General features: G+C 39.1%; 1 protein-coding gene across 1 annotated transcript in view; it reads left to right on the plus strand.

Annotated features, from left to right (window-relative positions):
• LOC125154085 (cytochrome P450 3A12) overlaps positions 1-24517 on the plus strand; it is a 60100-nt gene that overhangs the window by 21525 nt on the left and 14058 nt on the right. Inside the window, exons 8-11 of the mRNA XM_047837803.1 lie at positions 5706-5833; positions 7172-7238; positions 11190-11350; positions 12418-12644. Of these exons, the coding sequence (XP_047693759.1) occupies positions 5706-5833; positions 7172-7238; positions 11190-11350; positions 12418-12644 (583 nt within the window). The remainder of the gene's footprint in view (positions 1-5705; positions 5834-7171; positions 7239-11189; positions 11351-12417; positions 12645-24517) is intronic.

The raw sequence follows: 24517 nt of genomic DNA on the forward strand, positions 1-24517 counted from the left end.
GTTAAAATGTCATCCACTCAAATCCTGTAGTTTTTTAGTATCACATCCCACTTTCCTTAACCCTACACCACCATGAATCTACTTTCTATCTTAATTGATTTGCCTTTTCTGGACTCTATACAGATAGAATAATATAATATGTGAATTTTGTGGCTGGATTCTTTCATTAGTATAATGTTTTCAAAGTTTATTCTTGTTATAGTGTGCATCATTACTTCCTTTCTTTTTATGGCAGAATAATATTCCATTGTATGGACATACTGCATTTTGTTTTTCCTCCCATCATTTGATGGACATTTGGGATGTTTACAACTCTAGGGTATTGTGAATAGTGCTGCTGTGAAGATTCGTATAAGTTTTTGTTTAGATACCTGTTTTGAACCTTTTTTTTTTTAGTTACTCAGGAGTGAAATTGCTAAGGTATGTAGTAACTTACTATATGCTAAGGTATAACAAGTGTGTTTAACTTAATAAGGAACTGCCAAACTGTTTTCCACAATAGCTACACCATTTATACTACCACCAGAAGGTATGAAGGTTCCAGTTTCTGGCCATCCTTGCCAACATGTGGTTTACACTTGTCTACTGTTTTGATGATGGTCACCTTAATGGGTGTGAAAGGGTATCTTATTGTGGTTTTGTTTTGCACTTCTCTAATGGCTAGTGAGGTTGAGTAACTTTTTATATGCTTGTTGGCTGTTTCGTAACTTCTTTAGATAAATGTGTATTCAAATTTTTGTTCATTTATAGTTCAGTTTTTTGTCTTTTTGTTACTGAGTTATAAGAATTCTCTGTATCTTTTAGATACAAATTCCTTATCTGATGTATGATTTGCAAATTTGTCTCTCATTCTGTAGGTGTTTTTTAACTTTCTTCAAAGTATTTTTCTGTAAGCATAAAATGTTTAATTTTGATGATGTACAGTTTATGTATTTTTCCTTTTATTTCTGTGCTTTTGGTGTCATATCTTAGAATTCCCTTGGGGCGCCTGGGTGGCGCAGTCGGTTAAGCGTCCAACTTCAGCCAGGTCACGATCTCGCGGTCCGTGAGTTCGAGCCCCGCGTCAGGCTCTGGGCTGATGGCTCGGAGCCTGGAGCCTGTTTCCGATACTGTGTCTCCCTCTCTCTCTGCCCCTCCCCCGTTCATGCTCTGTCTCTCTCTGTCCCAAAAATAAATAAAAAACGTTGAAAAAAAAAAAAAAAGAATTCCCTGGGAAATCTGAGAGCATGAAGATTAATCCGTTGATTTTCTTCTAAGAGTTATAAAGTTTTAGCTTTTAGGTTTGAGTCTTTGATCCATTTTGAATTTCTTTTATATGTGGTATAAGTTAAGAGTTCTACTTCATTTTTTTTTTGGCATGTGACCATCCTCTCTTGTCCCAGCACCATTTATTGAGAAGACTTTTTTTCTCCACTGAGTGGTCTTGGAAACTTTGTCAAAATCAGTTGACCATAAACACATGGGTATAATTTTGGACTCTAAATTCAATTCCATCGACCTTTATGTCTGTCCTTATGCCTGTACCACATTGCCTTATTATGGCTTCATGGTAAGTTTTGAAACTGGCAGTCTGACTTCTACAACTTTATTCTTTTTTTTTTTTTTTGAGATTGTTTTGGCTATTCTGGGTCCCTTACAATTCCATATAAAATTTAAGTTTAGCATGTCATTTTCTACAAAGAAGCTAGCTAGGACTCTAATAGGGAATGCATTCATCTGCATTTGAGGAGTATTGCCGTCTTGACAATATTAAGTTCTAATCCATGATCATTGGGTGTTTTTCTATTTACATAGATCTTCTTTAATTTATTTCAGTTAATATTTGTGGTTTTCAGAGTATAGTTTTGCTCTTTTTTTGTTAAATCTATTCCTAAGTATTCTGTTCTTCTCAATGTTGTTGTAAATGGAGTTATATTCCTAATTTTGGTTTTAGATTTTTTATTGCAGTGTATTGAAATATAATTGACTTTGTATGTTGATCTTGTATCCTGAAACTCTGCTAAGCTGGTTTACTAGGTCCAATAGATTTTAATTCATTCCTTCAGATTTTCTGTGTACAGTGCCATGTTATCTAATAATAAAGATGCTTTTACTTCTTTATTCCCTCAATGAATAGAGTTTCTTTCTTTTTGTTTGTTTGTTTTGCCTACCTTTTCTGTCTAGAACTTCTAGTACATTGTTGAATAGAAATGGCAATAGAGACAGCCTTGTTTTGTTTAATCTTAGGGGAAAGTGTTCAGTCTATTTCTATTAAGTATGGTGTTAGCTGTGAGTTTTTGTAGATGCCCTTTATCAGATTGAGAATATTCGTTTCCTAGTTTGTTGAGTGTTTTTGTTGAAAAGGTATTGGACAAAAGTATTGTCAAATACTTTTTCTGCATGTATTGAGATGGCCGTATGGTTTTTTAGAAAAATTGTTATTGTTATGCTGTATTATATAACCTTGCATTGCTGGATAATCTCCTCCTGGTTATGGTGTATCCTTCTTTTGATAATGTTGCTGGATTCAGTTTGCTAGTATTTTGGTGAGGATGTGTGCAACCGTGTCATGAGATACATTGGTCTGTGGTTTTCTTGTTCTTTGCTATCTTTGTCTGGTTTTACTATCAGGTAATACTGGCCTCATAGAATGAGTTTGGAAGTGTTTCTACCTCTTCTATATTTTGGAAGAATTTGTGCAAAATTGGTGTTGATTCTACTTTAAATATTTGCTAGAACTCACCTGTGAAATCATCTGGAGCTCAGCTTCTTTTTGTGGGTAGTTTCTTCACTACCAGCTCAATCTTTTTGTCTTTCAGATTGCCTAATTTTTTAATGTCACTTTCTTTGTTTTTAATTAAAAAAAAAATGTTTGTTTATTTTTGAGACAGAGAGAGACAGAGCATGAGCAGGGGAGGGGCAGAGAGAGAGGGAGACACAGAATCTGAAGCAGGCTCTAGGCTCTGAACTGTCAGTACAGAATCTGACATGGAGCTCACGGACTGTGAGATCATGACCTGAGCCGAAGTCAGACGCTTAAACGACTGAGCCACCCAGGCGCCCCAGTGTCAATTTCTAGTTTGTGTTTTTCTAGGAATTTTTTCATTTCATCTAAGTTTTCTAATTTATTGGCATACAGTTGTCCATGGGATTCCTTTTTAGTCTTTTTTATTTCTGTAATGTCAGTAGTAATCTCTCCTTTCATTTTTGATGATAGTAATTTGAATCTTCTCTCCTTTTTGTCAGTCTAGCTAAATGAATGACCAAGCATTCTTAGAATGAATCAGCTTTGTTTCATTGATTTTTATGTTGTTTTTATTCCCTAGTTTGTAAGTTTCTGCTCTTGTCTCTATTATTTGCTTCCTTCGGCTTGCTTTGGGTTTAGTCTCCTCTTGTTTTTTCAGCACGTGTTTGACAGAAAGCTGGGTCCTTGATTTGAGATCTTTGTTCCTTTTAAATGTAGACATTTAAAGCAATAAAATTCTTCCTTGTCTGGCACAAAAACAGACACATAGACCAATGGAATAGAATAGAAACCCCAGAACTAGACCCACAAACGTATGGCCAACTCATCTTTGACAAAGCAGGAAAGAATATCCAATGGAAAAAAGACAGTCTCTTTAACAAATGGTGCTGGGAGAACTGGACAACAACATGCAGAAGGTTGAAACTAGACCACTTTCTCACACCATTCACAAAAATAAACTCAAAATGGATAAAGGACCTGAATGTGAGACAGGAAACCATCAAAACCCTAGAGGAGAAAGCAGGAAAAGACCTCTCTGACCTCAGCCGCAGCAATTTCTTATTTGACAAAATTTCTTATTTAATTCCCAAAGGCAAGGGAATTAAAAGCAAAAATGAACTACTGGGACCTTATGAAGATAAAAAGCTTCTGCATGGCAAAGGAAACAATCAACAAAACTAGAAGGCAACCAACGGAATGGGAAAAGATATTTGCAAATGACATATCGGACAAAGGGCTAGTATCCAAAATCTATAAAGAGCTCACCAAACTCTACACCCGAAAAACAAATAACCCAGTGAAGCAATGGGCAGAAAACATGAATAGACACTTCTCTAAAGAAGACATCCGGATGGCCAACAGACACATGAAAAGATGCTCAACATTGCTCCTCACCAGGGAAATACAAATCGAAACCACACTCAGATATCACCTCACACCAGTCAGAGTGGCCAAAATGAACAAACCAGGAGACTATAGATGCTGGAGAGGATGTGGGGAAATGGGAACCCTCTTGCACTGTTGGTGGGAATGCAAACTGGTGCAGCCACTCTGGAAAACAGTGTGGAGGTTCCTCAAAAAATTAAAAATAGACCTACCCTATGACCCAGCAGTAGCACTGCTAGGAATTTACCCAAGGGATACAGGAGTACTGATGCATAGGGGCACTTGTACCCCAATGTTTATAGCAGCACTCTCAACAATAGCCAAATTATGGAAAGAGCCTAAATGTCCATCAACTGATGAATGGATAAAGAAATGGTGGTTTATATACACAATGGAGTACTACGTGGCAATGAGAAAGAATGAAATATGGCCCTTTGTAGCAACGTGGATGGAACTGGAGAGTGTGATGCTAAGTGAAATAAGCCATACAGAGAAAGACAGATACCATATGTTTTCACTCTTATGTAGATCCTGAGAAACTTAACAGAAACCCATGGGGGAGGGGAAGGAAAAAAAAAAAGAGGTTAGAGTGGGAGAGAGCCAAAGCATAAGAGACTCTTAAAAACTGAGAACAAACTGAGGGTTGATGGGGAGTGGGAGGAAGGGGACGGTGGGTGATGGGTATTGAGGAGGGCACCTTTTGGGATGAGCACTGGGTGTTGTATGGAAACCAATTTGACAATAAATTTCATATATTAAAAAAAAAGAGAGATACTCCAAAAAAAATAATAATAAAATAAAATTCTTCCTGGTCACTGCTTTTGCTACATCCCGTGAGTTTTGGTATGTCATGTGTTCATTTGTATGAGTTTCCACGTGATTCCTAATTACCCTTTGATTGCTTCTTTGAACCATTGTTTATATAGGAGTGGAATGTTTAATTTCCACATATTGGTGAGTTTCCCAGTATTCTTTGTGCTCTTGATTTCTAACTATATTCCTTTGTGTTTGAAGGGCATCCTATGTATTATTTGCATCCTGACATGATTTTTTGCCTTTTAAAAAATGTTTATTTTGAGAAAGAGAGAGAGAGAGTGTGAGCAGGGGGAGGGGCAAAAAGAGAGGAGGGAAAGAATCACAAGCAGGCTACATGCTGTCAGCACAGAGGCTGATGTAGGGCTCGATCTCACAAACCTCGAGATTATGAGCTGAGCAGAAATCAAGAGTGGGTCTCTTAACCAACTGAGTCACCCAGGTGCCCCTTAAATAGCATGATTAATTAGAGTAGCATATTATGATCTGATTTATCCAAAGAGACTCTAGTCCAAAAATAAAAGCTAAGATATCCGGGAATGCAATTCTGTTGCTTTGGTTACTGCAAAGATGTGGAAGCGGACACTGATCTCACTGCTGTAGTGGTGACCCCTATGTGTGACTTGCCCTGGCTCAGCCATTGTTTTAAAATTTCCAGTAAAGGTCATAAAGTTAATGACTCGTGGTGTCTTTTACTCCTCTGATTGGAAGAGCAAATTATAATTGTCCCAGGTAAATTTTGCATTTTCACTGTGCTTTCCATTGTTATTTTTCCTTACAGTACTCTTCCCATTCCTTACCCCAATTTTTGAACTATTAAATATCTGGCTGTTTCCAAAAAGTGTCATTAATTTTTTCACAAAATCTGTAAAAAGGATGAAGGAAAGTCGCCTCAAAGATAAACAAAAGGTAAATCCAGTGGTGGTTACATGTGGGTGTTCGCTTTTGATCTTTTATTGGGTTGTGTACATCTCATGTGTACACTTCTTTTTTTTAAATTTAAATTCAAGTTCGTTAACATACAGTGTAGTCTTGGCTTCAGGAGTAGAACCCCATGATTCATCTCTTATGGTAGACAGAGAACTGTAGAGTTTAGAGCAGGAGAGTTCTAACATTTCAGGGAGAATGAAGAAGGTGGAGGTTAGGGAAGGAGATAAGAAAATGAGTCAGGGAATATTTAAAATTTAATAATAAGCATGGCAACTGGTATGTCACTGCACAAAATTTGGTGAGAGAAAAACTACCACTTTCCTTCATTAAATTGTGAAAGGGTAAAAAGTATTATGTAAAATCATTTTCCTGGTAGTGTAATTTCTAAGATCTTATATGGACAAATAATCCTTTCAATTCCAAGCCTCTTATTTTACACCTTCTCCAATGGAGGATCCTATCAAGTACAGGGTGAAGTATAGTCTGTGTTAAACTTGAGGCTGCCATTTTCTGGAGTGGGCAGGAGTCTTCACTGGACACTCAGGCTGCAGGCCGGCTAAGCCAGTTTTGCCTTCGTGAGGCTTGGTGGCCAGAAAAGAATGTGTGCTGGGTACTCCAAGATGTCAGTGAAGATTGTGCAGAGTTCTGGGAGGGTGGGGCACTGGAAGATGCTGACACAGAAGCTCTCCATGGAGTTTGCAGAGGTCAGGGGATTGATCTATGTGACCACTCATTAAGAATTAAGGCCATTGGTGCCTGGGTGGTTCAGTCGCTTAAGTGTCCGATTTCGGCTCAGGTCATAATCTCGAAGTTTGTGAGTTTGAGCCCCACACTGGGCTCTGTGCTGACAGCTCAGAGCCTGGAGCCTGCCTCGGATTCTGTGTCGCCTTCTCTCTCTGCCCCTCCCCCACTTGTGCTCTGTCTCACTCTATCAAAAATAATGAATGTAAAAAAAAAAGAATTAAGGCCAGAGTTAAAAAGGACTGGCATCAGGGACTTTCTCCTGAGCAAGCAGGCATGACAGGAGAGGGAGCAGGCAATTCTTTGTCCAGGAAGCTGTGGTCAAAAGCCAGAAAAGCTGAAGGCAAGAACCAAAAAGCAGTGGGACACAATAGCTGGATTCCTTTCAGGGAAGCATCCTGTTCTCCAAGTTTGTAGCTGGATGTTTTTGTTTAGTGATGACTCTGAGAAAACTAGTGAGACCTTTATGCATAAAGGGACCATATTCTTAGGAAAGAAGCTAAGTCCTGCACCCCTGACTTAATTCTGACTTCACAAGTGACTTTTTGTCATTGCAATTTCTCTTTCTGCTTTTAGCACCGAGTGGATTTGCTTCAGCTGATGATTAACTCCCAGAATTCCAAAGAAACGGACACCCATAAAGGTAAGCAAGGAGAGCTTCAGAGGGCCAGCAATGGGGTGGATCAGAGACATGGGGTGGTTCTGAGATGTGGAGGAAGGTTTCCAATGGATCGAATTTCTTCAAATTGGAGAATGACACATGCTCAGATACAAATGGTATCCAGGAACACTTTCCAGAAGCCCTCAGATCATTGAAGAGCAATGATAGACAAAGTAGTCAGTAGTCTGCCACAGGGGAGCTTGTTTCCAATGTGAATCCTCTGGCCTACTCCAGACCCACTGAATCAGAACCTCTGTCTGGAAATTCACATCAAGGCTTCATCACACCAGGAATCACATGGCCCCATTGTTGGTGACCTTCACTTGGGACACCTGGTTAAAGTTGTGTTCACTGGCTTAATCTATGGTAAAGTTTTTTTTTTTTTTTTAATATTTATTTATTTTTGGAGACTACAAGTAGGGGAGAGACAGAGAAAGGGGGACAGAAGATCTCAAGCAGGATCCATGCTGACAGTCTGACAGTGTAGAGCCTGACATGGGCCTCGAACCCACAAACCGTGAGTTCATGACCTGAGCTGAAGTCGGACACTCAACCGACTGAGCCACCCAGGTGCCCCAATCTACTGTAAAGTTTTATTTTTCCCTTTGTAATTAATAAGCGACTGGTGCAGGATGCCTTTGCAGTTGTATAAGTACTGCATTTCTCTTTAGACATTCACCAACTACTTTTATCATCCATGAATGGTATTTGACTAAGACCATTATTACTATGGTGGTTGCAAAATGATGAATTTCTAATTCTACCATTTCTTCCACATTTTGAGGAAAGTCCATTGTTAGGGTGAGATTTCCATTCTCTCTCATTAATTAATTTATTTGTATATGTCAGTATGATCTCTTTTATTACTATCTTAGTCCCTGATATCATTCTTTAGTTATATCTTCAATTCTCTCAGATTTGCCCTCTGGAAGCACTTTCAAGTGGGCTCCTTGCCCTTTTCTTTTTTCTTTCTTATTTTTTAATATTTTTAATACACTTTTATCAGTTTTAGGTTCACTAAAATTGAGTGAAAGACACAGATTTCTCATATTCCCTCTGCCCTACTTACAGACAGCACTCCCCATTATCAAAATCCCTCACCATGTGGTACATTTGTTACAATAATTTTACCTACATTGGCACATTATTACCATTCAAAAATTCGTAATTTACGTTACAGTTCACTCTTGGTGTTGTCCATTCTGTGGGTTTTGACACACATATGTGTGTGTGTGTGTGTGTGTATAATATATAATTATATGTGTATATAAGATAATATATATTATATATATATACACACACATATATATCCACCATTACAGTACACAGAGTATTCTTTATCCCTTTCCCATATTATTTTTTTGAGCATTTCCTAGCATTCTGGTGTGAGACATTCCAGGCTTCTCTTCTCTTTCCTCTGATGAGCCTTGGAATCAGCCATTTCTCCAAGAATCTCTGTTTTCTTTTAGTGAGAATGGTATTTAGAAATCAAAATCTGGGCTGTAGGAGTGTTCATTGTTACTAGGGTTTCTTTGCTTCTATTTTCTCTCAGGAGACCAAATAAAAACATCAAATACATTCATACAGGAGTGATAAACATAAATATTTCTATATCCACAGCCAATGATTATGCTGTGTCTAAAAGAAAAAGGGAGCCTTGATTTATAGTTGTATCTATGACTGAAATAGTTCCATCATGGTTAATTTCAGGATATCTATGGTTTGACAACCATCTCACAGAATTCTTGAGTATTTAACAGTTGATTCTAGAGAAAAAGGAAGGATCACACTACTAAAATATATCTATACTGTGTCCATATCCTATCCTATCCTATCCTATCCTATCCTATCCTATCCTATCCTATCCTATCCTGTTTTATGGTATTCTATTCTATCTATCTAGTTCTACTTTCTGTGATGATGGAAATAGTCTATATACTCTTGGTTCAGTATAGAACCACTATGCACAGGTGGTTATTGAGCATTTGACATGTGGCTAGTGTCACTAAAGAACTGAATCCTATATTGTATTTAATCTAGTTAATTAAAATTTAAGTATAAATAGCCACATCAGGTAAGTGTCTACCACAGCTCTAAAGATTATCATGGGGTTCATAATAATCAAAGGAAAGAATATGATAGTTGAATTTATCCACAGCAGCATCACAGAAGGTATGACTGGGAAATCAGAACTCTGTAGACCTTTTTTACACTTATTTTGTATTGTTCTTAGTTGTGAATTGTGTGTTTGTGGCAGGTACCATGCTAATTTCAGTGCTCTAAGTATCTAATGGTCCTAATTCAGTTCTAGTCAAAGAGATTAAAGCTTGACTATACTGAGTTCCTTCCAGGAGAAAATAAAAAGTTGGGTTATGATTCAGAGTGGGACCATTCTCTAAGGAAGGTGACATTCAGGCCATGATTGAATAAACATTGCTAATTCCACTCACTATATTCTTTTTTTAAAATATAATTTATTGTCAAGTTGGTTTCCATACAACACCCAGTGCTCATTCCAACAAGTGCCCCCTTTAATGCCCATCACCCACTTTCCCCTCTCCCCCACCCCCATCAGCTCTCAGTTTGTTCTCTGTATTTAAGAGTCTTTTATGGTTTGCCTCCCTCCCTGTCTGTTTGTAACTTTTTCCCTCCCTTCCCTTCTCCCATGGTCTTAAATTTCTCAAGTTCCACATATGAGTGAAAACATATGGTATCTGTCCTTCTCTGACTGACTTATTTCACTTAGCATAACACCCTCCGGTTCCATTCACGTTGCTGCAAATGGCCATATTTCATTCTTTCTCATTTCCAAGTAGTATTCCATTGTATATATAAACCACATCTTTTTTATCCATCCATCAGTTGACGGACATTTAGGTTCTTTCCGTAATTTGGCTATTGTTGAAAGTGCTACTATAAACATTGGGGTACAAGTGCCCTATTCATCAGCACTCCTGTATCCCTTGGGTAAATTCCTAGCAGTGCTATTGCTGGGTCATAGGATAGTTCTATTTTTAATTTTTTGAGGAACCTCCACACTGTTTTCCAGAGTGGCTGCACCAACATTCTTCTCAAAGCTAGAACAAACAATCCTAAAATTTGTATGGAAACACTTACTGTATTCTGTTTGTCTATATATCATGCTGGCTAATGTCCTTCTATTGATCATTGTTTCTTTGCTGTTTTAATGTGGTTGATTAGACTAGCATCAGACACAACTCTTTTATAGTGTTATAGTTTCTGTACATATCTGAGATCATCCATTGGAAGAGTTGTGCCCCAGGTCTTCTATTAGCTGAGACTTCTCAAGAGTATAATTCATGCTTCTCAAACTAGATTGTGCACACAAATCACCACATCTCATGAAGCTCAGACTTTGATTCGATAGCTCTAGGATGAAGTTTGAGATTCTGCATTTTTAATAAGCTCCCAGATGCTGCTGATCCATGAACCACACATTGAGGACCAAGAGTTTATCTGTAGCCCAACATTATTTTCTTCTTTCCTGCAAGTATGTTTCGATGAAAGATCATTTAATTTTCCTGACAATTAAGCCTTAGCATTAATTAAGCTCTCAAAAAATTTAAGCTGTATTTTAGCTGAAAGAATTTACATTTTCCTGGGGGAGAGCACCATCCCATATTACTTAGGCTTGGCATACTCTTAGGATTTTCTAACGGACAGACTGATAACACAGTGTATATTAGACAGAAATGCCATCTCCTGAAATTACCCATCTGTGGTGGTGGGGAGGGTGGCATAACCAGAAACAGATGGCTAAGAATAGTATAGTATAGTATAGTATAGTATAGTATAGTATAGTGTAGTGTAGTGTAGTGTAGTATAGTATAGTATAGTATAGTATAGTATAGTATAGTATAGATGATGTTTTTCTTACCTGCTTTAACTAAAATGTCTCTCTTCTCCTTTTAGCTCTGTCTGATCTGGAGCTTGTGGCCCAATCTGTTATCTTTATTTTTGCTGGCTATGAGCCCACCAGCACTTCTCTTTCCTTCCTTGTGTATGAATTGGCCACTCATCCTGATGTCCAGCAGAAACTGCAGGAGGAGATTGATGCAACTTTCCCTAACAAGGTGAGTGGTTCATACTGGCCAAGGGGGTCAGGATATGCTCACTTATGCCTCAGTAACATATTAACTCTCAAATCTAGTGGGTTTTCATGACAAAGGTTTACTTGTAACTCATATTTGCATGTCCAGCATGGGTATTAGTGGAGGATGAATCTCTGCTCCATATAGTTACTTGGGGATACAGAGCAAAGAGGCTCCACTTATACCTGCATTATCTGGACCTTGGGGACTTCATGTTGGCTGGGGAACAAGGAGCTAGAGTGTTGCTCACTTGATTTTCAGATGTTTGGCCCCAAACTCACATGCATCTCCTTAGTTCACAGCCCATTTGCAAAGTGGTTTCCCGTAAATTCACATAGGCTGGGAAATATGGGGGTCTACATGGATGTTGGATAAGTAGTGAGTGTCTCTACCATCCACCCTCTGAAGGGTCAACTCTAAACATCTCTATGTAACAAGGCAGGAAGCTGAGCTACAGAGAGACAACATAACTTTCTTACACTATCACATAGCTAGTGTGAAGAAGCCAGGCTATGAGCCAGGGTGCCTGGATCCTGGTTGAACTCTTAACTTCTCCAATGTTGGCTCTTAAATATAATACCAAGCAATAGGCACATATTTCCCATGCTGTCTCAGATCTCTTCCAAAACTGGAATTCCTGTTTATGAAGACACCTGGCCTCTGGGGCTGGAGCAGTTTATTTGACAAACAGTGAAACCCCAAAGGGACAACTAGCAGACCCTTCCCACAACAGGAGGTGGGGCTGAGAGTAAGGTTCTGATCCTCTTAACAACTTTCCCTAGAACTGAACTTGTGTGCTGCAGTTGGAAGGATTTTAAGCCCTACTTAGGGGATTGACCCAGCAGTCAGCCCTAGTCATTACTATTGCGCACACATGGCAGAGGGTGATTGAGCAGGTCATGGGATATGGTAGACATTAAGATGTTCATATGCCATTTACTAAAATACATGCTTCTCAGGGGTTCCTAACAATTCAGTAATAGTGCATAGACTGAGCTGAACATTGATTCCAAATCTCAACTCATCAAAATCTGTGTCTTTCCTTCTAGGCATCTCCCACTTATGATGCTCTTGTACAGATGGAGTATCTTGACATGGTGTTGAATGAAACCCTCAGATTATACCCAATCGCTGGTAGACTTGAGAGGGTCTGTAAGAGAGATGTGGAAATCAGTGGTGTGTTCATTCCCAAAGGGACAGTGGTGATGGTGCCAACCTTTACTCTTCACCGGGACCTGGATCTCTGGCCAGAGCCTGAGGAGTTCCATCCTGAAAGGTAGAGGGAACCCTGGAAAAGGGAACACACCCTTATATGGGAAGATATTCTGACATTTCTTTATATAGAGAACAAATATATGGTTGTACAGTTATTTATTTGCACATCTTTTTATTTGTAGGAGTATTTTTCTAATTACAAAATAATTGTCAAATTTTTACAAACTGCATTAAATGTGTCATTTGCTTTGGGTAATATACACATTTTAACAATGTTTGTTCTTCCAACCCATGAGCATGAAATGATTTTCCATTTATTACATCCTCTTCAATATCTTTCATAAATCTTTTATAGTTTTTAGAGTACAGAGCTTTTACCTCTTAGTTAGATTTATTCCTAGGTATTTTATTATTTTTGGTGCAATTGTAAATAGGATCAATTACTTGATTTCTTTTTTGATGCCTTGTTATTAGTGCATAGAAATGCAACAGATTTCTGCACTTTGATTTTATATCCTGCGACTTTGGTGAATTCATGTATTAGTTATAGCAATATTTTGGTGGAGTCTTTTGTGTTTTCTACATAGAGTATTATGTCATCTGTGGTAGTGAAAGTTTGACTTCTTCATTGCTGATTTGGATGATATTTATTTATTTATTTATTTATTTATTTATTTATTTATTTGGTCTGATTTGCTGTGGCTAAGACTTTCAGTGCTTTCATTACTATGTTAAATAGTAATGGTGAGAGTGGGCATCCTTGTCTTGTTCCTGAACATAGGTGAAAGGCTCTCAGCTTCTCCCCATTGAGGATGATATTAGCTGTGGGTCTTTTGTACACGGTCTTTTTTTTTTTAATTTTTTTAACCTTTATTTATTTTTTTGAGACCAAGAGAGACAGAGCATGAATGGGGGAGGGTCAGAGAGAGAGGGAGACACAGCATCCGAAACAGGCTCCAGGCTCTGAGCTGTCGGCATAGAGCCAGACGCGGGGCTCAAACTCACAGACTATGAGATCACGACCTGAGCCGAAGTCAGATGCTCAACCGACTGAGCCACCCAGGCGTCCCTGTACACGGTCTTTATGATGTTGCAGTATGTGCCATCTGTCTCTACTTTGTTGAGGGTTTTTATCAAGAATGAATGCTGTATTTTGCCAAATGCTTTCTTTTCATCTGTTGACAGGCTCATATGGTTCTTATCTTTCTTTTATTGATGTAGTGTATCATGTTGATTGATTTGCAAATATTGAACCACCCCTGCAGCCCAGGAATAAATCCCATTTGATCATAGTGAATAATTATTTTAATGTACTGTTGAATTCTATTTGCTAGTATCTTGTTGAGATTTTTTTTCTTTTTTTAATTTAATTTTTATTTTTTAAAATTTACATCCAAATTAGTTAGCATATAGTGAAACAATGATTTCAGGTGTACATTCCTTATTTACCCTTATCATTTAGCCCTTCCCCCCTCCCACAACCCCTCCAGTAACCCTCAGAATGTTCTCCATATTTAAGAGTCTCTTCTGTTTTGTCCCCCTCCCTGTTTTTATGTTATTTTTGTTTGCCTGCCCTTATGTTCATCTGTTTTGTCTCTTAAAGTCCTCATATGAGTGAAGTCATATGATATTTGTCTTTCTCTGACTGACTGATTTCACTTAGCATGATACCCTCCAGTTCCATCCACGTAGTTGCAAATGGCAAGATTTCGTTCTTTTTGATTGCTGAGTAATACTCCATTGTGTATATATACCACATCTTCTTTATCCATTCATCCATCAGTGGACATTTGGGCTCCTTCCATACTTTGGCTATTGTTGATAGTGCTGCTCTCCCATTCTGTCGGTTGCCTTTTAGTCTTGCTGATTGTTTCCTTCGCTGTGCAGAAGCTTTTTATTTTGATGAGGTCCCAGCAGTTCATTTTTGCTTTTGTTTCCCTTGCCTCCAGAGACGTGTTGAGTAAGAAATTGCTGCGGCCAGGATCAAAGAGGTTTTTGCCTGCTTTCTCCTTGAGGATTTTGATGGCTTCCTGTCTTACATTTAGGTCTTTCATCCATTTTAAGTTCATTTTTGTGTATGGTGTAAGAAAGTGGTCCAGGTTCTTTCTTCTGCATGTCGCTGTCCAGTTTTCCCAGCACCACTTGTTGAAGAGACTTTATTCCATAGGATATTCTTTCCTGCTTTGTCAAAGATTAGTTGGCCATACGTTTGTGGGTCCATTTCTGGGTTCTCTATTCCATTGATCTGAGTGTCTGTTCTTGTGCCAGTACCATACTGTCTTAATGATTACAGCTTTGTAGTATAGCTTGAAGTCTGGGATTGTGATGCCTTCTGCTTTGGTTTTCTTTTTCAAGATTGCTTTGGCTATTTGGGGTATTTTCTGGTTCCATACACATTTTAGGATTATTTGTTCTAGCTCTGTGAAGAATGCTGGTGTTATTTTGATAGTGATTGCATTGAATATGTAGATTGCTTTGGGTAGTGTCATTTTAACAATATTTGTTCTTCCTATCCAGGAGCATGGAATATTTTTCCATTTTTTTGTGTCTTCTTCAATTTCTTTCATAAGCTTTCTATACTTTTCAGTGTATAGATTCTTCACCTCTTTGGTTAGATTTATTCCTAGGTGTTTTATGGTTTTTGGTGCAACTCTAAATGGGATCAATTCCTTGATTTCTCTTTCTGTTGCTTCATTGTTGGTGTATAGGAATGCAACCGATTTCTGTGTGTTGATGTTATATCCTGCAATTTTGCTGAATTCATGAATCAATTCTAGCAGTTTTTTGGTGGAGTCTTTTGGGTTTTCCATATAGAGTATCATGTCATCTGCGAAGAGTGAAAATTTGACCACCTGGCTGATTTGGATGCCTTTCATTTCTTTGTGTTGTCTGATTGCAGAGGCTAAGACTTCCAATACTATGTTGAATAACAGTGGCAAAGGTGGACATCCCTGTCTTGCTCCTGACCTTGGGGGGAAAGCTCTCAGTTTTTTTATTGAGGATGATATTAGCGTTGGGTCGTTCATATATGGCTTTTATGATCTCGAGGTATACTCCTATCTCTACTTTCTTGAAGGTTTTTATCAAGAGAGGATGCTGTATTTTGTTAAATGCTTTTTCTGCATCTATTCAGAGGATCATATGGTTCTTGTCCTTTTTTTATTGATGTGATGAATCACGTTAATTGTTTTGTGGATATTGAACCAGCCCTGCATCCCAGGTAAAAATCCCACTTGGTCATGGTGAATAATTTTTTTAATATATTGTTGGATCCGGTTGGCTAATATCTTGTTGAGGATTTTTGTATCCATGTTCATCAGGGAAATTGGTCTATAGTTCTCCTTTTTAGTGGGGTCTCTGTCTGGTTTTGGAATCAAGATAATTCTGGCTTCATAGAAAGAGTTTGAAAGTTTTCCTTCCATTTCTATTTTTTGGAACAGCTTCAAGAGAATAGGTAACTCTTCCTTAAATGTTTGGTAGAATTCCCCTGGAAAGCCATCTGGCCCTGGACTCTTGTTTTTTGGGAAATTTTTGATTACTAATTCAATTTTTACTGGTTATGGGTCTGTTCAAATTTTCTGTTAATTCCTGTTTCAGTTTTGGTAGTGTATATGTTTCTAGGAATTTGTCCATTTATTCCAGATTGCCCATTTTATTGGCATAAAACTGCTCATAATATTCTCTTATTATTGTTTTTATTTCTGCTGTGTTGGTTGTGATCTCTCCTCTTTCATTTTTGATTTTATTTATTTGGGTACTTTCCTTGTCTTTTTGATCAAACTGGCTAGTGGTTTATCAATTTTGTTAATTCTTTCAAAGAAACAGCTTCTGGTTTCATTGATCTGTTCTACTGGGTTTTTTTTGTTTGTTTGTTTTGGGTTTTTTTTGGTTTTGATAGCATGAATTTCTCTAATTTCTCTAATTAATTTCTCTAATCTTTATTATTTCTTGTCTTCTGCTGGTGTTGGGTTTTATTTGCTGTTCTTTTTCCAGCTCCTTAAGGCATAAGGTTAGGTTGTGTATCTAGATCTTTCTTCTTCTTTAGGAAGGCCTGGATTGCTATATAGTTTCCTTTTATGACCGCCTTCATTGTGTCCCAGAGGTTTTGGGCTGTGGTGTTATCATTTTCATTGGCTTCCATGTACTTTTTAATTTCCTCTTTAACTTCTTGGTTACCACATTTATTCTTTTTTAAAATTTTTTTATTATATGAAATTTATTGTCAAATTAGTTTCCATACAACACTCAGTGCTCATCCCAAAAGGTGCCCTCTTCAATGCCCATCACCTAGCCTCCCCTCCCTCCCACCCCCAGCCATCAACCCTCAGTTTGTTTTCAGTTTTTAGAGTTACTTATGCTTTGGCTCTCTCTCCCACTCTAACCTATTTTTTTTCTTTTTTCTTCCCCTCCCCCATGGGTTTCTGTTAAGTTTCACGGGACCCACATAAGAATGAAAACATATGGTATCTGTCTTTCTCTGTATGGCTTATTTCACTTAGCATCACACTCTCCAGTTCCATCCACGTTGCTACAAAGGGCCATATTTCATTCTTTCTCATTGCCACGTAGTACTCCATTGTGTATATAAACCACAATTTCTTTATCCATTCATCAGTTGATGGACATTTAGGCTCTTTCCACAATTTGGCTATTGTTGAGAGTGCTGCTATGAACATTGGGGTACAAGTGCCCCTATGCATCAGTACTCCTGTATCCCTTGGGTAAATTCCTAGCAGTGCTACTGCTGGGTCATAGGGTAGGTCTATTTTTAATTTTTTGAGGAACCTCCACACTGTTTTCCAGAGTGGCTACACCAGTTTGCATTCCCACCAACAGTGCAAGAGGGTTCCCATTTCCCCACATCCTCTCCAGCATCTATAGTCTCCTGGTTTGTTCATTTTGGCCACTCTGACTGGCGTGAGGTGATATCTGAGTGTGGTTTTGATTTGTATTTCCCTGATGAGGAGCGATGTTGAGCATCTTTTCATGTGTCTGTTGGCCATCCGGATGTCTTCTTTTCTTTTTTTTTTTTTTATTAAAATTTTTTTCAACGTTTTTTATTTATTTTTGGGACAGAGAGAGACAGAGCATGAATGGGGGAGGGGCGGAGAGAGAGGGAGACACAGAATCGGAAACAGGCTCCAGGCTCCGAGCCATCAGCCCAGAGCCTGATGCGGGGCTCGAACTCACGGACCGCGAGATTGTGACCTGGCTGAAGTTGGACGCTTAACCGACTGCGCCACCCAGGCGCCCCAATCCGGATGTCTTCTTTAGAGAAGTGTCTATTCATGCTTTCTGCCCATTTCTTCACTGGATTATTTGTTTTTCAGGTGTGGAGTTTGGTGAGCTCTTTATAGATTTTGGATACTAGCCCTTTGTCCGATATGTCATTTGCAAATATCTTTTCCCATTCCGTTGGTTGCCTTCTAGTTTTGTTGATTGTTTCCTTTGCCATGCAGAAGCTTTTTATCTTCATAAGGTCCCAGTAATTCACTTTTGCTTTTAATTCCCTTGCCTTTGGGGATGTGTCGAGTAAGAGATTGCTACAGCTGAGGTCAGAGAGGTCTTTTCCTGCTTTCTCCTCTAGGGTTTTGCTGGTTTCCTGTCTCACATTCAGGTCCTTTATCCATTTTGAGTTTATTTTTGTGAATGGTGTGAGAAAGTGGTCTAGTTTCAACCTTCTGCATGTTGCTGTCCAGTTCTCCCAGCACCATTTGTTAAAGAGACTGTCTTTTTTCCATTAGATATTCTTTCCTCCTTTGTCAAAGATGAGTTGGCCATACGTTTGTGGGTCTAGTTCTGGGGTTTCTATTCTATTCCATTGGTCTATGTGTCTGTTTTTGTGCCAATACCATGCTGTCTTGATGATGACAGCTTTGTAGTAGAGGCTAAAGTCTGGGATTGTGATGCCTCCTGCTTTGGTCTTCTTCTTCAAAATTACTTTGGCTATTCGGGGCCTTTTGTGGTTCCATATGAATTTTAGGATTGCTTGTTCTAGTTTCGAGAAGAATGCTGGTGCAATTTTGATTGGGATTGCATTGAATGTGTAGATAGCTTTGGGTAATATTGACATTTTAACAATATTTATTCTTCCAACCCATGAGCATGGAATGTTTTTCCATTTCTTTATATCTTCTTCAATTACCTTCATAAGCTTTCTATAGTTTTCAGCATACAGATCATTTATATCTTTGGTTAGACTTATTCCTAGGTATTTTTTGCTTCTTGGTGCAATTGTGAATGGGATTAGTTTCATTAATTGTCTTTCTGTTGTTTCATTATTAGTGTATAAGAATGCAACTGATTTCTGTACATTGATTTTGTATCCTGCAACTTTGCTGAATTCATTTATCAGTTCTAGCAGACTTTTGGTGGAGTCTATAGGATTTTCCACATATAATATCATGTCATCTGCAAAAAGTGAAAGCTTGACTTCATCTTTGCCAATTTTGATGCCTTTCATTTCCTTTTGTTGTCTGATTGCTGATGCTAGAACTTCCAACACTATGTTAAACAACAGCGGTGAGAGTGGACATCCCTGTCGTGTTCCTGATCTCAGGGGAAAAGCTCTCAGTTTTTCCCCATTGAGGATGATATTAGCTGTGGGCTTTTCATAAATGGCTTTTATGATGTTTAAGTATGTTCCTTCTACCCTGACTTTCTCGAGGGTTTTATTAAGAAAGGATGCTGAATTTTGTCAAATGCTTTTTCTGCATTGATTGACAGGATCATATGGTTCTTATCTTTTCTTTTATTAATGTGATGTATCACGTTGATTGATTTGTGAATGTTGAACCAGCCCTGCATCCCAGGAATGAATCCCACTTGATCATGGTGAATAATTCTTTTTATATGCTGTTAATTAGATTTGCTAGTGTCTTATTGAGAATTTTTGCATCCATATTCATCAGGGATATTGGCCTGTAGTTCTCTTTTTTTACTGGGTCTCTGTCTGGTTTAGGAATCAAAGTAATTCTGCCTTCATAGAATGAGTCTGGAAGTTTTCCTTCCCTTTCTATTTCTTGGAATAGCTTGAGAAGGATAGGTATTATCTCTGCTTTAAATGTCTGGTAGAATTCCCTATGGAAGCCATCTGGTCCTGGATTCTTATTTGTTGGGAGATTTTTTATAACTGATTCAATTTCTTCGCTGGTTATGGGTCTGTTCAAACTTTCTCTTTCCTCCTGATTGAGTTTTGGAAGTGTGTGGGTGTTTAGGAATTTGTCCATTTCTTCCAGGTTGTCCAGTTTGTTGGCATATAATTTTTCACAGTATTCCCTGATAATTGCTTGTATTTCTGAGGGATTGGTTGTAATAATTCCATTTTCATTCATGATTTTATCTATTTGGGTCATCTCCCTTTTCTTTTTGAGAAGCCTGGCTAGAGGTTTGTCAATTTTGTTTATTTTTTCAAAAAACTAACTCTTGGTTTCATTGATCTGCTCTACAGTTTTTTTAGATTCTGTATTTTTTATTTCTGCTCTGATCTTTATTATTTCTCTTCTGCTGCTGAGTCTGGGGTGTCTTTGCTGCTCTGCTTCTATTTCCTATAGGTGTGCTGTTAGATTTTGTGTTGGGGATTTTTCTTGTTTCTTGAGATAGGCCTGGATTGCAGTGTATTTTCCTCTCAGGACTGCCTTCGCTGCATCCCAAAGCATTTGGATTGTTGTATTTTCATTTTCATTTGTTTCCATATATTTTTTAATTTCTTCTCTAATTGCCTGGTTGACCTATTAATTCTTTAGTAGGGTGTTCTTTAACCTCCATGCTTTTGGAGGTTTTCCAGACTTTTTCCTGTGGTTGATTTCAAGCTTCATAGTGTTGTGGTCTGAAAGTATGCATGGTATGATTTCAATTCTTGTATACTTATGAAGGGCTGTTTTGTGACCCAGTATGTGATCTATCTTGGAGAATGTTCCACGTGCACTCGAGAAGAAAGTATATTCTGTTGCTTTGGGATGCAGAGTTCTAAATATATCTGTCAAGTCCATCGGATCCAATGTATCATTCAGGGCCCTTGTTTCTTTATTGACCGTGTGTCTAGATGATCTATTCATTGTTGTAAGTGGAGTATTAAAGTCCCCTGCAATTACTGCATTCTTGTCAATAAGTTTGCTTATGTTTGTGAGTAATTGTTTTATATATTTGGGGGCTCCTGTATTCGGCACATAGACATTTATAATTGTTAGTTCTTCTTTATGGATAGACCCTGTAATTATTATATAATGCCCTTCTTCATCTCTTGTTACAGCCTTTAATTTAAAGTCTAGTTTGTCTGATATAAGTATGGCTACTCCAGCTTTCTTTTGACTCCCAGTAGCATGATAAATAGTTCTCCATCCCCTCACTTTCAACCTGAACGTGACCTCAGGTCTAAAATGAGTCTCTTGTAGACAGCAAATAGATGGGTCTTGTTTTTTTATCCATTCTGATACCCTATGTCTTTTGGTTGGCGCATTTAGTCCATTTACATTCAGTGTTATTATAGAAAGATTTGGGCTTAGAGTCATTGTGATGTCTATAGGTTTTGTGCTAGTAGTGATGTCTCTGGTACTTTGTCTCACAGGATCCCCCTTAGGATCTCTTGTAGGGCTGGTTTAGTGGTGATTAATTCCTTCAGTTTTTGTTTGTTTGGGAAGACCTTAATCCTCCTTCTACTCTAAATGACAGACTTGCTGGATAAAGCATTCTCGGCTGCATATTTTTTCTGTTCATCACATTGAAGATCTCCTGCCATTCCTTTCTGGCCTGCCAAGTTTCAGAAGAGAGATCGGTCACTATCTCATTGGTTTCCCTTTATAAGTTAGAGCACGTTTATCCCTCACTGCTTTCAGGATTTTCTCTTTATCCTTGTATTTTGCCAGCTTCACTATTATATGTCATGCAGAAGATTGATTCAAGTTACGTCTGAAGGGAGTTCTCTGTGCCTCTTGGATTTCATTGCCTTTTTTCTTCCCCGGATCAGGGAAGTTCTCAGTTATTGTTTCTTCAAGTACCCCTTCAGCACCTTTCCCTCTCACTTCCTCCTCTGGAATACCAATTATGCGTAGATTATTTCTCTTTAGTGCATCACTTAGGTCTCTAATTTTCCCCTCATACTCCTGGATTTTTTTTTCTCTCTTTTTCTCAGCTTCTTCTTTTTCCATAATTTTATCTTCTAGTTCACCTATTCTCTCCTCTGCCTCTTCAATCCGAGCTGTGGTCATCTCCATTTTATTTTGCATCTCATTAATAGCATTTTTTAGCTCCTCCTGGCTGTTCCTGAGTGCCTTGATCTCTGTAGCAAGAGATTCTCTGCTGTCCTTTATACTGTTTTCAAGCCCAGCGATTAATTTTATGACTATTATTCTAAACTCACTTTCTGTTATATTGTTTAAATCGTTTTTGATCAGTTTGTTAGCTGTCGTTTTTTCCTGGAGGTTTTTGTGAGGGGAATTCTTCCGTTTCATCATTTTGGATAGTCCCTGGAGTGGTACGGAACTTCGGGGCACTTCCCCTGTGCTGTCTTGAATAACTTGCGTTGGTGGGCGGGGCCGCCGTCAGACCTGATGTCTGCCCCCAGCCCACCGCTGGGGCCACAGTCAGACTGGTGTGTACCTTTTCTTCCCCTCTCCTAGTGGCGGGATTCACTGTGCAGTGGCATGGCCCATCTGGGCTACTCGCACACTGCCAGGCTTGTGGTGCTGGGGATCTGGCGTATTAGCTGGGGTGGATATGCAAGGTGCACAGGGGTGGGAGGGGCAGGCTCAGCTCACTTATCCTTTGGTGATCTGCTTTGGGAGGGGCCTGCGGCACCTGGAGGGAGTCAGACTGGCCACAGGAGGAATGGATCCACAGAAGCACAGCATTGGGTGTTTGCATGGTGCAAGCAAGTTCCCTGACAGGAACTGGTTCCCTTTGGGATTTTGGCTGGGGGATGGGTGAGGGAGATGGCACTGGCAAGCACCTTTGTTCCCCACCAAGCTGCGCTCTGTTGTCCAGGGCTCAACAACTCTCCCTACCGTTGTCCTCCAGCCCTCCCGCTCTCTGAGCAGAGCTGTTAACTTATAACCTTCCAGGTGTTAAGTTCCGCTCGCTGTCCAAACACACTCCATCCAGCCCCTCCGCTTTTGCAATGAGACTCAGGGGCTCTGCTTAGCCGGCGGGCTGCCCCTCTGCCCTGGCTCCCCCCGCCAGTCCATGTAGCGTGCACCACCTCTCCGCCCTTCCTACCGTCTTCCATGGACTTCTCGTCTATGCTTGGCTCTGGAGAATCCGTTCTTCTAGTCTTCTGGCGATTTTCTGGATCATTTAGGCAGGTGTGAGTGGAATCTAAGTCACCCCCAGGACGCAGTGAGCTCAGCGTCCTCTACGCCGCCATCTTCCCAGAAGCGTCTCTCAGCCCATTCATTTTTTAGTAGGATGTTCCTCAGTCTCCAAGTATTTGCTACCTTTCCAATTTTTTCTTGTGGTTGATTTTGAATATCATAGCATTTCTGTCTGGAAATATGCACAGTATGATCTCTATCTTTTTGTACTTAGTTAGGGCTGATTTGTGTCCCAGTATATGGTCTATTCTGGAGAACATTCCACGTGCACTGGAGAAGAATGTATATTATGCTCCCTTAGGATGAAATGTTCTGAATATATCTGTTAAGTCCACCTGGTCCAGTGTGTCATTCAAAGCCATATTTTCCTTGTTGATTTTTTGATTAGATTATCTGTCCATTGCTGTGATTGGGGTGTTGAAGTCTGCTACTATTATGGTGTTACTATTGATTGGTTTCTTTATGTTTGTGATTAATTGATTTATAGATTTGGGTGCTTTCACATTTGGTGCATAAATGTTTACAATTGTTAGGTCTTCTTGGTGGATAGACCTCTTTTTTTTAATTTTTTTTAATTTATTTTTGGGACAGAGAGAGACAGAGCATGAACGTGGGAGGGGCAGAGAGAGAGGGAGACACAGAATCGGAAACAGGCTCCAGGCTCCAAGCCATCAGCCCAGAGCCTGACGCGGGGCTCGAACTCACAGACCACGAGATCGTGACCTGGCTGAAGTCGGACGCTTAACCAACTGCGCCACCCAGGCGCCCGATACACCTCTTGATTATGATATAATGCCCTTCTGCATCTCTTGATACAGTCTTTATTTTAAAGTCTAGATTGTCTAATATAAGTATGGCTTCTCCAGCTTTCTTTTGTTGACCATTAGCATGGTAGGTGGTCGTCCACCCCCTTATTTTCAATCTGAAGGTGTCTTTAGGTCTAAAGAAGGTCTCTTGTAAACAGCATATAGTTGGATCTTGTTTTCTTATCCATTTTGTTACCCTATGTATTTTGACTGGAGCATTGAGTCCTTTGAGGTTTAGAGTGAGTACTGAAAGATATGAATTTATTGCCATTATGATGCTTGTATAGTTGGAGTTTCTGGTGGTGGTCTCCGTTCCTTTCTAATCTTTGTTGCTTGCTTGCTTGCTTGCTTTCTCTTTCTTTCTGTTTTCATCTTTTCTCCCCTCAGAGAGTTCCCCTTAAAATTTTTTGCAGGGCTGGGTTAGTGGTCACAAACTCCTTTAAGTTTTGTTTGTCTGGGAAACTTTTTATCTCTCCTTTTATTTTGAATGACAGCCTTGCTGGATAAAGAATTCTTGGCTGCATGTTTTTCTGATTCAGCACATTGAATATATCTTGCCACTCCTTTCTGGCCTGCCAGGTTTCTGTGGATAGGTCTGCTGCAAACCTGATCTGTCTTCCCTTGTTGGTTAAGGACTTTTTTTTTCCTTGCTGCTTTCATGATCCTCTCCTTGCCTGAGTATTGTGTGAATTTGACTATGATATGCCTTGTTTATGGTCAGTTTTTGTTGAATCTAATGGAGTCCTCTGTGCTTCCTGGATTTTGATGTCTGTGTCTTTCCCCACGTTAGGAAAGTTTTCCACTATGATTTGCTCGCATAA

The sequence above is a fragment of the Prionailurus viverrinus genome, chromosome E3, assembly GCF_022837055.1.
Source record: "Prionailurus viverrinus isolate Anna chromosome E3, UM_Priviv_1.0, whole genome shotgun sequence".
NCBI lineage: Eukaryota > Metazoa > Chordata > Mammalia > Carnivora > Felidae > Prionailurus > Prionailurus viverrinus.